General features: G+C 40.2%; 1 protein-coding gene across 1 annotated transcript; it reads left to right on the top strand.

Moving 5' to 3' along the window:
• Positions 1 to 9,140: 9,140 nt before the first annotated feature.
• LOC115162371 (gremlin-1) lies at positions 9,141 to 10,947 on the top strand. Its single transcript, XM_029713604.1, has 2 exons — positions 9,141 to 9,415; positions 9,993 to 10,947. The coding sequence occupies exon 2, from the start codon at positions 9,994 to 9,996 to the stop codon at positions 10,543 to 10,545; it is 552 nt and encodes a 183-aa protein (XP_029569464.1). The 5' UTR covers positions 9,141 to 9,415; position 9,993; the 3' UTR covers positions 10,546 to 10,947.
• The last annotated feature ends 1,494 nt before the right edge of the window (positions 10,948 to 12,441 follow it).

Below are 12,441 nucleotides of genomic sequence, written 5' to 3'. Positions count from 1 at the left end.
GCAAAATACTGTGCGCATGTAAACTTGGTCACTGTCACACTACTACAACACAAGCTAGCTAATATTACTAGCGTTAGATTGGGAAAACTGCTTGAGCCACTGATCATTTTTTTATTGCGCTCTCAGTAGTGACGTCTCAGCCTTCACTTTTTTAATTAAATGGTCCCGACTCCCGCCCATTGCAAGTCAAAATGTAATTGCTTCATTCCACTGTCACTCCATAATTTGCTCTAATACAGTTGAATGGCAGAGGCACAGATGGAACAATGAGACAGATATTTCACCGGATGAATAAATGTGAAGCATCCGGTTGGCGTTTCCACTCACTACTAAATATGGTGGTGAGAGGAAGCCCAGTGGCCGGCAGTGGGGGAAGATGGAGCGAGATGGAATTTGGGTGATATTCTGCTAATCAATGAACCATTTGATCTCAATAGAGTTCTGTTTTCAAAACTAAAATGTTTTGTTTTCAAAACGAACAGAGTGGACAAAGTTTTGTAGACTTTACCCTTTGCAAAAGTTAAATAAAATTGCGGTTAGTCTGTGGTCTATTTTGGGTTAGTTATAAAAAAAATATTTGGCAGAGGCCTTCTGTCTAGCTTCTGAAGGCCTAGCCAATGGCTGGCTGAGTTAGCTAGATTTTTCTACCTAGAGACCACGAAAGGAAATCCTGATTGGATATTTTTTCCTCTTCAGTATTAACCCTCTTTCCAACACAAACGGAAATCAGAAGATCATTTATTGTAAAGAGGAAATAGAAATTAAAATGAAATGTAATGTAATAAAAAAAAAACATACTTTTTCAAAAAGAAATCCCTTCCGGTTCCCCACTGGGACTACTCCAGCAGATGGTGCCATGTCTTTTCATTTTGAGAATGTCCATGCCGTAGGCTGACGCTACTCTCACCTACAAGGGAAAGAGAAGCTCATTAAGGCATATCACTAGCTTGATCCATAGGAGTGTTGCATTGAATAACCGAATGCTATCAACACATCACTAATTATTCTCAGTTTAATCAAAAGTTAGTGTGTCTGATAATCTCAGGCAAATGTGCACACCTTTAGCACTGGTATAATGGAGTTTACAGATGAGATCAAACTATAGTTGTTATGAAGGTGCTTAGATGTAAAACAGTATAGTCTGAGGGGATATGTGGATAGGGTTTGAGCACTGGACAATAGTCATAATCTGGAATAGGCTATAGAAAACATATTCCTCTGTGGTGCATATGATGTCCCTAACAACTCAGTGCACACACCAGCCATGTGGATGGAGTATGGATGTTATCTGTAGGGCCAGTTGTTTTACTTTTTTAGTTTACTGGTATTTCCAGAAAAATCCACTAGGTGTGCTGCATGTAGAAAAACCTAGGAAATGTTCTTTAATTGACACGTCTCCAATCAATCAACGTCTGGTCGTGAGTAAGTATTTGGTAGGGGGATTGCCTAAACCAGGGAAGGCGTAGCTCTACGAATCTTAATTGCACAAAGACTTATTTGGCAGGGAATACTATTTGTAGATCAGTGATTCTACACCTCACTTTGCTCATTGATCCTCTCCAACGGACTCGGACTTGTAGCTAAAAATGGAGTGTAAAAAGCAGTTTAAGGGGAGAGTCATTGAAACCAACCATGGAAGTATGTCCCTGACCGGGACACGAACCCTGGTCCAGCGACTGTCAAGCCAACACCTTAACCGGGGTAACGGTTAAGGTGTTGGCTTGACAGGTTCGGACCTCTTGGCGTAACGGTTAAGGTGTTGGCTTGACAGTCGCATTTGTGTGTGGATACATTTTTTTAATGGGTTTTATAGTAAATAGCAATTTTTTTAATTGTAAAAATGTATTCACGTTTAATGTGCCATGAACACAACCAGTCATGATGTTTTTATCTGATTGTCAAACAAAGCACTTCAGAAAATAGGTTACCTTCGCACGTTCTTCCACAATTATTCCAGCATCGAACAGGGCACTCGCCAACTTTCCTTCAATTCGCAAGTGGCTGAAACTACAGTATCTCACCGGAAAAAGCATCCATACTCTTTTTGCCCAAACAGTGTCAGATACCTGGGCTACACACAGATGACAATGGCAGTATTATCAGCATCGCCTGTCTTTTTACTAAAGAAATGCATATTTTATCCCCCTAGAGCACTCAAACTCAACTCTAGACCTTGAAGCCAATTCCACTTATTTGTTCATTATTTCCACTAATCAGAGACTGATTTAGACCTGGGGCATAAGGTGGGTGCAATTAATTATTAGGTAGAACAGAAAACCAGCAGGCTCTGGACCTCGAAGGGTAAGAGTTGAATACCAGTGCCCATAGCCACAGGAAATAGTTTGAGGGTGTGGGGGGGCTGAGAATTACCCGCTCTACAGGCGGCTATATCGGTCTGCTAATACAGGACTATTAAAGGCCCAGTGCACTACTTTTGGGAGAGAGATTTTATTTTTTCTGATTATTTTTCAGGGGGGGCTGCAGCACCACTACTTCCCGTGGCTATGCCCCTGCCCTAGACTCTAAGGGCTGGGTTTCTACTAAGGTAGCCTCATCGAGAACCAGACTTCCCTAATACGGTAAGCCTGGGGAAGTTCATTGCAGAAAAAATGAGAAATAGTGGTGGAGACCCGGTGTAAATCAGTGACGCCTCGCTACACTTGAAACCAATCAAATGCCTTGCTTGGGCGGAGCTCCAATAGTGCTCACTAGATTAGTGTTGTAGGTGCAACAGTAGATTAGTGTTGTAGGTGCTACAGTAGATTAGTGTTGTAGGTGCTACAGTAGATTAGTGTTGTAGGTGCTACAGTAGATTAGTGTTGTAGGTGCTACAGTAGATTAGTGTTGTAGGTGCTACAGTAGATTAGTGTTGTAGGTGCTACAGTGTGATTATTTTTGTAGTCTGTAACCATATTTCCATCCACAGTTTTTATGCAAGTAAAAATATCGTATAAAAAAAACCCAGGACGTTTCGTTGTAATTTTATAAATACCAACAGATAATTTGTTTGTTCGACATAGTCGATAATTTTTGTGTCTGTAAAATGTATTATGTGGGAAATGGTGGTGGAAACGCCTTCTATGCACAAATATTGATATAATAACCATCATATAGTTCTCCTACTATGACTCAGGAAACCATGCAGTTTATTAGGCTACAGATGAAATAAATTATGAACTTCACAGGGTGGTGAAAGTGCACCGTGATGAGCTTGATGCTGCTTTCAAATAAATATCGAGGGTCTTATTCTGGTGACGTGATCGATGCTTGACTATCGTTTGACAAATATAAATATTCTTGCTCTTATCCATGTAGACTAGCCAACCCGCACAGCCTACCCGCACTGTATCTGCAAGAAGTTGGCTAGAGCCCAGGTGCCCAGACCAGAGTACAGACATTTGCTATACAAAACTATCGGTAGAGTTGAAAATGCAATGGAAACACATAGAATTTTAGATTTTGTTTCGGTACATGAAAACTTAAGCAAAAAAAGTACATTTTGTGTCATCACGCACTGATTTTTTTTCCGCAACGCGTCCATTTGGTGGAAACATTGGTATTCCAGAATATTTGCATGAAAATCTGTCGCCAATTGGATGAAAATCGAGCTAGTGTTGAGGAAGGTTGGGAAGTTGCCGATTTTAAAACCCCGTCAAAATATGTTGATGTATGTCGATTTTGTGTATAAAACACAATTCAATTTTTCCTCCAGGTTTTCGTCCATTTTCTGCAATGTTGCAAACTAGCATATATGGAATAACTCTGCAAAATGTGTCTTTCCCGGTCAGAAAACAGTGACGAACATAACACGTTCCACCAACGAGCATGTTGGGGGAGGTTTCTAGAAATGTAACATCCAATCAGAATCTTGCTGCTGGAAGTCAGTGGACCATTCAAACCATTTGTTTTTGGACGTATGACTACTACTATACTAACATATGGAATTGTTTTAAGATGGTCATATCAAGGATAATTTAGCTATTTGAGTTTGAATTTTAGGACCCCTGTAGGTAAAAAAAAATAAATACAGTGCATTCGTAAAGTATTCAGACCCCTTGACTTTTTCCACATTTTTGTAATTACAGCCTTATTCTAAAATAGATTAAATATGTTTTTTTCTCTCATCAATCTACCCCCAAAGTTTTTTTTAATTTTGCAAATATATAATAAAATGTCAAATTTACTCAGTACTTTGTTGAACCACCTTTCGCAGTGATTACAGCCTCAAGTCTTCTTGGGTATGACACTACAAGCTTGACACACCTGGATTTGGGGAGTTTCTCCCATTCTTCTCTGCAGATCCTCTCAAGCTCTGTCAGGTTGGATGGGGAGCGTCGCTGTCCTGTTGGAAGGTGAACCTTTGCCTCAGTCTGAGGTCTTGAGTGCTCTTGAGCAGGTTTTCATCAAGGATCTCTCTGTACTTTACTCTGTTCATCTTCGCCTCGATCCTGACTAGCCTTCCAGTCCCTGCCGCTGAAAAACATCCCCACAGCATGATGCTACCACCACCATGCTTCACCGTAGGGATGGTGCCATGTTTCCTCCAGACGTGATGCTTAGCATTCAGGCCAAAGAGTTCAATCTTGGTTTCATCAGACCAGAGAATATTGTTTCTCATGGTGTGAGAGTACTTTAGGTGCCTTTTGGCAAACTCCAAGCGGGCAGTCATGTGACTTACTGAGGACTGGCTTCCGTCTGCCCACTCTACCATAAAGGCTTGATTGGTGGAGTGCTGCAGCGATGGTTGTCCTTCTGGAAGGTTCTCCCATCTCCATAGAGGAACTCTGGAGCTCTGTCAGAGTGACCATCGGGTTATTGGACACCTCCCTGACCAAGGCCCTTCTCCCCCGATTGCTCAGTTTGGCCTGGAGGCCAGCTCTAAGAAGAGTCTTGGTGGTTCCAAACTTCATCCATTTAAGAATGATGGAGGCCACTGTGTTCTTGGGGACCTTCACACACTGTCTCAGAAATCTATGGACAATTCCTTCGACCTCAGGGTTTGGTTTTTGCTCTGACATGCACTGTCAACTGTGGGAACTTAAATAGACAGGTCTGTGCCTTTCCAAATCATATCCAATCAATTGAATTTACCACAGATGGACTCCAATCAAGTTGCAGAAACATCTCAAGGATGATCAATGGAAACAGGATGCACCTGAGCTCAATTTCGAGTTTCGACGTTTTGAGAAGACCGATCTTCGAGATGTCTCCTGGTCTGACAAGCACAGCTGTAGCTCTGCCACCTTCCACAGATGCAGTGGATTGAGATGCAGCCCATGCAAAAAAAAGTTTTTTTTAATGTATTTATTATTTTCGAGCTGAGAAATAATTGTAATATTTTTTGTTTAACATTTTTTTAATGCCCAGCTCATGAGGCCCCTTGATGATGTGAGGCCTGAGGCAATTGCCTCTGCCTGATGTTAAGTCTGACAGTGTGTGCAGATATTGTGTTTGACTGTGTGAGAGTGAAGTCTTGCATCTCGCACATCTCAATGGGTGTGTTCCAGCAGTAAGCCTAACGAAGCCGACTAGACGAAAGTCGGTAGAGGTGCAACAGCCGAAAGTCGCACACTCTAGTGGATTTCCAACAGCAAGGCTCAGATCCACATGGCAGTATCAACATATCTGCTATTGTTTATAAAAGTTTTTCTGTATAAATGTCGAAATAAACTTCTATACCCCCATATCACACACTCACTGAAAACATAATGTGTGGTCCATGGTGGAAAAAGTACTCAATTTTCATACTTGTGTAAAAGTAAAGATACCTAAATCAAAAATGACTCAAGCAAAAGTCACCAAGTAAAATACTATTTAATTAAATGTCTGAAAGTATCTGTTTTTAAATGTACTTATGTACAGTGGTGGAAAAAGTACTCAATCATCATACTTGAGTAAAAGTAAATGCTATACATCAAATTTCTTATATTAAGTAAATCAGATGACGCCATTTTTTTATACATATATATGGACAGACGGGGCATACTCCAACACTCAGACATTATTTACAAAGCAGTTTTTGTGATTAGTGAGTCTGCCAGATCAGGGGCAGTAGGGAGGACTTTATATTGATAAGTGCTTGAATTGGACCATATTGCTGTCCTGCATGAGTATTTGAAATGTAAGGTGTACTTTCTGGTGTCAGGGAAAATGTATGGGAGTAAAAGTACACATTTTCTTAAGGAATGTTGTGGAGTAACAGTTGTCAAAAATATACCCTAATGATTGGTTGACATATAGTTCCTCCCACAATGAAGGTGATGGCTGCATAGTGCAGTTGGTGAGAAGCAACTGCAGCGAGTTTAAGGCAACTTCATCACATGATTTTTGTAAAGTTCATGCAGTCCAAATGTAGTCGCAAGTCGGACAATTCTTATACCCATAATGCAGAACACTTTGACAAAAGTGATATGTGATCCACTCCAGCTCGACTAATATATGCTGTGCCGCTGGTGGCAATTGCCGTGTCCAAGAGGATCAAAACCGTAATGTATCATGGGTAAATTGTGACTGACTGACTGATCTACAAATAATAATGCACTCTTAGAAAAAAAGGTTCTGGATAGAACCAAAAAGGGTTATATTGCTTGCTTCATATATGACACCCTGAAAGGTTCTATTTTGAACCCTTTTGTATGGTTCTTTGATCAGAAACCCAGGGGTTATCCTTCACTGAACCAAAATTGGTTCCAAGTTGGGTTATATATGGAATCAATTTCGGTTCTATATAGAACCTTTTAGGGGTGCCAGACATGAAGCAAGCATATAACCCTTTTAGGGTCTATGCAGAACCTTTATTTATAGGAGTGTGAGTAGTTTATGATGCAAAGTTCTTTGTAGATCAGTCAGTCTGCAGTGGCCTGCACTGTGTCTTTTCGCAGTCTTAAATTGCCCCTAATTTACCCTTTTTTTACATTTATTTTTACTTCGGAGAGGATCAACGAGCAAAGTGAGGTGAGAATCACTGATCTACAAATAATATTCCCTGCCAAATAACAGTCTTTGTGCAATTAAGATTCGTAGAGCTACTTAGCCTCCTCTGAGTAATTAGGCGACCCCCCACCAAACGCTCACGCACAACCAGAGATTGATTGATTGGAGGCAACTTGTAATTTAAAGAACATTTTCTAGGATTTTCTACCTGCAGCAAACCTAGTGGATAATGCTGGAAGTACTGGTCAAATATATTACCCCACCAAAACAACTGGCCCTAGTTATCCTATTAAACAGAGGTTTGTAGACTGTCGTGTTTTATTTGAGACAATTGAAGTAATATAAGCCCAATGTAGGCTATCAAACTATTTATGTATAATAAGATTAGCTGTAGGCTATCAAGCCACGATGGATCTGGCTTCAAATAATAATTGCACACAATGCATCCTGACGAGGTCTGTAAACTAATTGAATTGATTCAGCAATAGGAATAATATCCCATTGCTGGCACATCAATTAATCCCCTTCATATCACACTCATCGCACTCCTGTGCACAACCGTAGACGCGTTCTGCATGTATTTTGATTTGAAAGCCCGTTATATTATGGCTTTGCATTGTGTTGCTGCGAGGATAGGCCGCCAACCATGTGTTGCGCAGATGGGGAGTAGCCCAGTAAGCCTACAAATAATGCAGGACTCTGACGAGCAGCAGCGTGGAGAGACTCAGGATGTACTGTTATAACTGCAAACATGGCCAGGTCACCTAATCCACATTTTTCAGAACTCAACATAGCCTATGCAGACGGTCAGTCGGCTGAGGATATGATAGGCTACCTCAGGAAAAACACCTGACTACCGAATATGAGGAAGCCTAAGTAGGCATAGCCTAAGGTGTAGAATACTGTGACTGGTTTATCCGATAGAAAAACGAATTTGTTTTATGTTTTGTATTTGAAGATATATAGCAGGTCATGAGTTTATTTGCCAAGGTGAAATAACATAGGCTTATAGTTCCTTCGTTGTCCTAAACAAACATGTAGGCTAATTTATATGCTAGGCCTTTGAGCGGCTTGTGTTTTAATTTCTAAATAAATAGTGTTTTTGGGTGTTACCCTAAATATATTCTCAAACGTCATGCTAATTTCTCAACATTTCTTCCCGGCACAAATGTGTCCATAACAGTTTCCAACCAATTTCGCACTAACTAAGAACTCTTTTATTTTATTTTTTTTATTAGAAAATTGGACCACTTTATTTTCTGTTAAACATAAGTCTAATTTAAATAAATCGTTATTAGCCTACTCAATTTGGCGCGACAGGTGATATAAAGACTTGGCCCAGAACATATTTTCTCTTAATTTAATATGGCTTATTCGTTTCCCAATCGTAAATATTAGTAGGACTAATTTCTAACAATTTGTTTCTTTGGTGAAGTAATGCATCCAAGTAAAAAACTACTTTTTTAAAATGTTGTTATTCTCCAAATCGAAAACAGCTCACTAAAATTGTAATTTCAGAATAAATAACACAATCAATAACAGCCTATAATAATACCTAGGCATAAGGGAAATTCTGAATAATTCAATAAATAAATGCATTCTATTGTAAACGTAATCAAAATACAATTATGCCCTACGTTTTGTGGAACTATGCCTATGATATTAAACGTAATAATTTGATTAAATCTGCCATTTACATTTGTAGGCAACGTCACACAAATAGCCTATATTGCCATTAGAAATTGTCATTATAAATTGAACCAATAAATGGTAACTTGTAATTCCGTTCGGCCATATGCATTGTTATTTGTGGTAACATTTTCTTATACAGCCCTGTCACTTGGCACTGTTTCAATTGGCATTCACAAAAGTAATTATCCGGGACCATTATGTAAAGATCATTAGCATGCAATTTATATCATGTAAAAAGCAGACTGTAAAATAAACCATTACTGGCCCCTCGCCCCTCTGTTAAACTAGCCTATAGACAATTAGAGATAAAACAGTTAACATACAGTTGAAGCAAATAGGCTATACCTGCTTTAAATTTATGACATGCATAGCATTCCCAAATATGTGCCCAGTATAGCACTGAAGTCTGCATGTTTTCCATGAAATTCGTGCCAAAATTCTCCTACTCCCCCTCCCCCATGGTATTCTTAAAGTGGGTTCGAGGAAGTGTTGAGGGGGGCGGATAGTTTTGATTTTCCTTGCATCGTGCTTAGCCAATAATGTGGAAGGATCTGTTGTGCACATCTCAGCTGACAGACATTTAAAAAGGAGACAGTCAGGCGCTGCTGCAATTTGTATTAAAACCTCAGCCTCTTTCTATGGAATCCTTAGCGACTCCAGACTACCATCAGCGCAAGCCCCCTCTGCAGTACTACAGTCTCCACCATTAGCTGCCTCTTGCCTCGGGACACTTCATAAAGAACACCTACCACAGATCATTTCATTTGCAGTTACTTTGAGCTTTTGACAGGTTAGTGAAGTTTAACGCTTAACCTCTGAGAAAGTACGTGCGTAAAACTTGGGCATGTTATCGAATTAGATTCCTTATCATATCGCAGGGGGTCTTTATTCGCAAACTCTGCTTGTATGTATGCCTATTCTGTAGTTAGACTACATGTCCCAATGATTATTGTAGCCTATTGTAAATATACATGTGAAATGTAATGATTATTCTCATGCGTAAAGGTTATTGTTTTTCTGTATTCTGTTTTACACAATGGCTTGCGCCCATTAACTTCGCCACCGCAATATCCATGAAATATTCATTTGCATTCTGATATATCTTCGTTCTGATTTGACTATTGAATTAGGTCATTTGGACTATATTGTCAATATAAAACACGATACAAAATCAATAGGCAATGTTTAATGTTTCTATTCCTCTTAAATCGTAAATTACGTAATTTCAACAACAGCGTTGAAATGTTAGGCTATGGATAATCTCTCGTGTATAAATATCTAACCAGCTGACCAAATTACCCGAGATTTTAGTAACCGAGATTAGGCTATGGATGATAATTCAACCTTCACTTATCTTTCCCCTTAAGGATGGCCAGATCGGCGTATATCCTCTGTCGCATGGTTTTCATCCTGGGGCTGCTCTCATATACAGTGGCTTCCAAAAGGAACAGGGGCTCCCAAGGCGCCATCCCTCATCCTGACAAAAACAACCCAAACGAATCGGAGCAGCAACCACAGGCACCGCAGGCGGGCTCTGGTTCCCGACGGCGGGAAAAGAGTTCTGCTGCACCGGCTGAGGAGGTGCTGGAGTCCAGCCAAGAAGCGTTGCATGTCACTGAGCGCCGCTATCTGAAACGCGACTGGTGCAAGACCCAGCCACTCAAACAGACCATCCACGAGGAGGGCTGCATCAGCCGCACTATCATTAACAGGTTCTGCTATGGACAGTGTAATTCTTTTTACATCCCCAGACATGTCCGTAGGGAAGAGGGAGCCTTCCAGTCTTGCTCGTTCTGCAAGCCGAAACGATTTACTACCATGACTTTCACTTTGAATTGTCCGGACCAGCAGCCGTCCACCAAGAAGAAGCGCATCCAGCGCGTAAAGCAGTGCCGCTGCATCTCCATAGACTTGGACTAGTCCTGTGATTGACTGGGATGCGGCCAATTAGTCTCCTCATCAAACAATTATTGGATTGTTCACATGAAGGATAATCACCGTATGTCTGGGAGCATTTTTCCCTATTCCAAATATGAGAAAATGTTCAATCTGCAAGGAACGTAAGATCAGACAGACATGTGCAGCATGTTATAGGTTTCTGTAGATATACTTGAGCATATTCTTTTGTAAACAAGGACTGCTGTACCATGTCATTTTGTGCGCATAATTGCCTATTAATCAAATTGCAATAGCAGCCTGTGGCAAGCAACGTTGCATGGTATAATGACTTGGAATGAACACCACAAACTGCTGATTGACTTGTAAACAAGCGCACTGCTTTTCCAACCTCCTCAAATAGGACTGCGGAACCTTTTCACACAATGTTTTTACACTATTTTGGACAGAGACAGCAATAGGCTATCAGAACCAATTTCAATGGGGGGGGGGGGGGGGGGGGGGGGGGGGGGGGGGGGGGGGGAATAGGACAGACAATGCGTTTATATAATTAATGGTTGACGAATAGATAGTTTCCACTATGTGGAATTTGAAAAAAAAAGTACCGAATATTTAATGTGGCAAGAATGTTCCACTGATTTATTTGACTCCAGTGTTCAGTGTTATGGTGGAGAATGGAGAGCTTTTGTAAAGTAGGCTAGGACTAATATGTTCGATGCTAAAAATCTAAACAAACAAAATATATGTATTAGTTAGACATGGAAAGTCAAATGTTCGACGTAGGCCTACATACTTGTTTATAATGCTGTAGATGGAAGCTTTTCTTTTAGTTGTAAAATGTTATTCATACACGAATTGTATATGCAACCAGTTTGATCATTCTATCAGAGCAACTGATCCACAAAATAAACAGATATTGACATTGATGCAGTGGTCACTGAACCGGTTTGCTTTTTGCTTACATTGTTCATGTCTGAACATTTCTGCGTCAGGGTGCACGGCTGACAACACCGATGTGAAATGGATCGTTAATTAACCCACACCCAAACTGCAAAGACTCCGATTTCATGCAGAGCATTTTATGTATCAGGTTAACCCTAAACACCAAATAAAAACATATTCTCTAGTGATGGGTTATTTTCTTCTTGCTTGGAGTTCCTTAGACCGTTGGATTTACTTCGTAAAACGAAGATCATTTATGAGAAAAGACCACAAGAAACGCGATTACGTGTTAGACTCAACAACTTTTTCAATAACCCCTTCAAACGATGTTATCGAAGTTTGCAATAGGATCTCCCCTGGCTCCCAAATCTGTCAAAGGCCGATGTTTTTGTGGGGACAATCTGATGCTAAACAGGGCTAACGCATTTGTAAAACCATTGCTCCCATACGGTTTCTTGTTCAGACGGTGCAGGCCTACATGGCTCTCTAAAAATAGATACATCAACCAATCAATAGCATTCTTTAAAAATTGAACACCGATCAGAGTTTTCTTTATCAATTATTTATTGTCGAGTTGTTTAAGCCTCTTATGCATTTGGGACTTCAGAGTTGTTTTGTCAGTTGCGTCGCTCTGCTTCGATTTACCCTTGCCAGGTCTTCATTGTACCGAATGTAGTGCTGACATAAGCAAGTTTGCGCCTCCATTGGCACATGTAGCCAAGTGTAATAGGCTACAAGTCATGTATAGAGAAGTTGCGTGTTTCCATCCATTTCTATCGATTTAACTTAGGTGTACTTTCTCTCATTATTATCGTGCTTTCTGACATTTTCAAATTATTAATTTAGAATGAAAATGTGCATTGTGAGATATATAGGTGCAAATGAATGAATCATTGCGCACAAATCAATGAAACAATTAGGCTATGGTCATTTTCACCTTTTATTTGGCTACTGCATCATTACTGAGCCTGAATGTTA

Source organism: Salmo trutta, chromosome 25 (genome assembly GCF_901001165.1).
Source record: "Salmo trutta chromosome 25, fSalTru1.1, whole genome shotgun sequence".
NCBI lineage: Eukaryota > Metazoa > Chordata > Actinopteri > Salmoniformes > Salmonidae > Salmo > Salmo trutta.
Note: the sequence above shows the minus strand (reverse complement) of the source record. Positions and strands in the feature narration are given on the sequence as shown.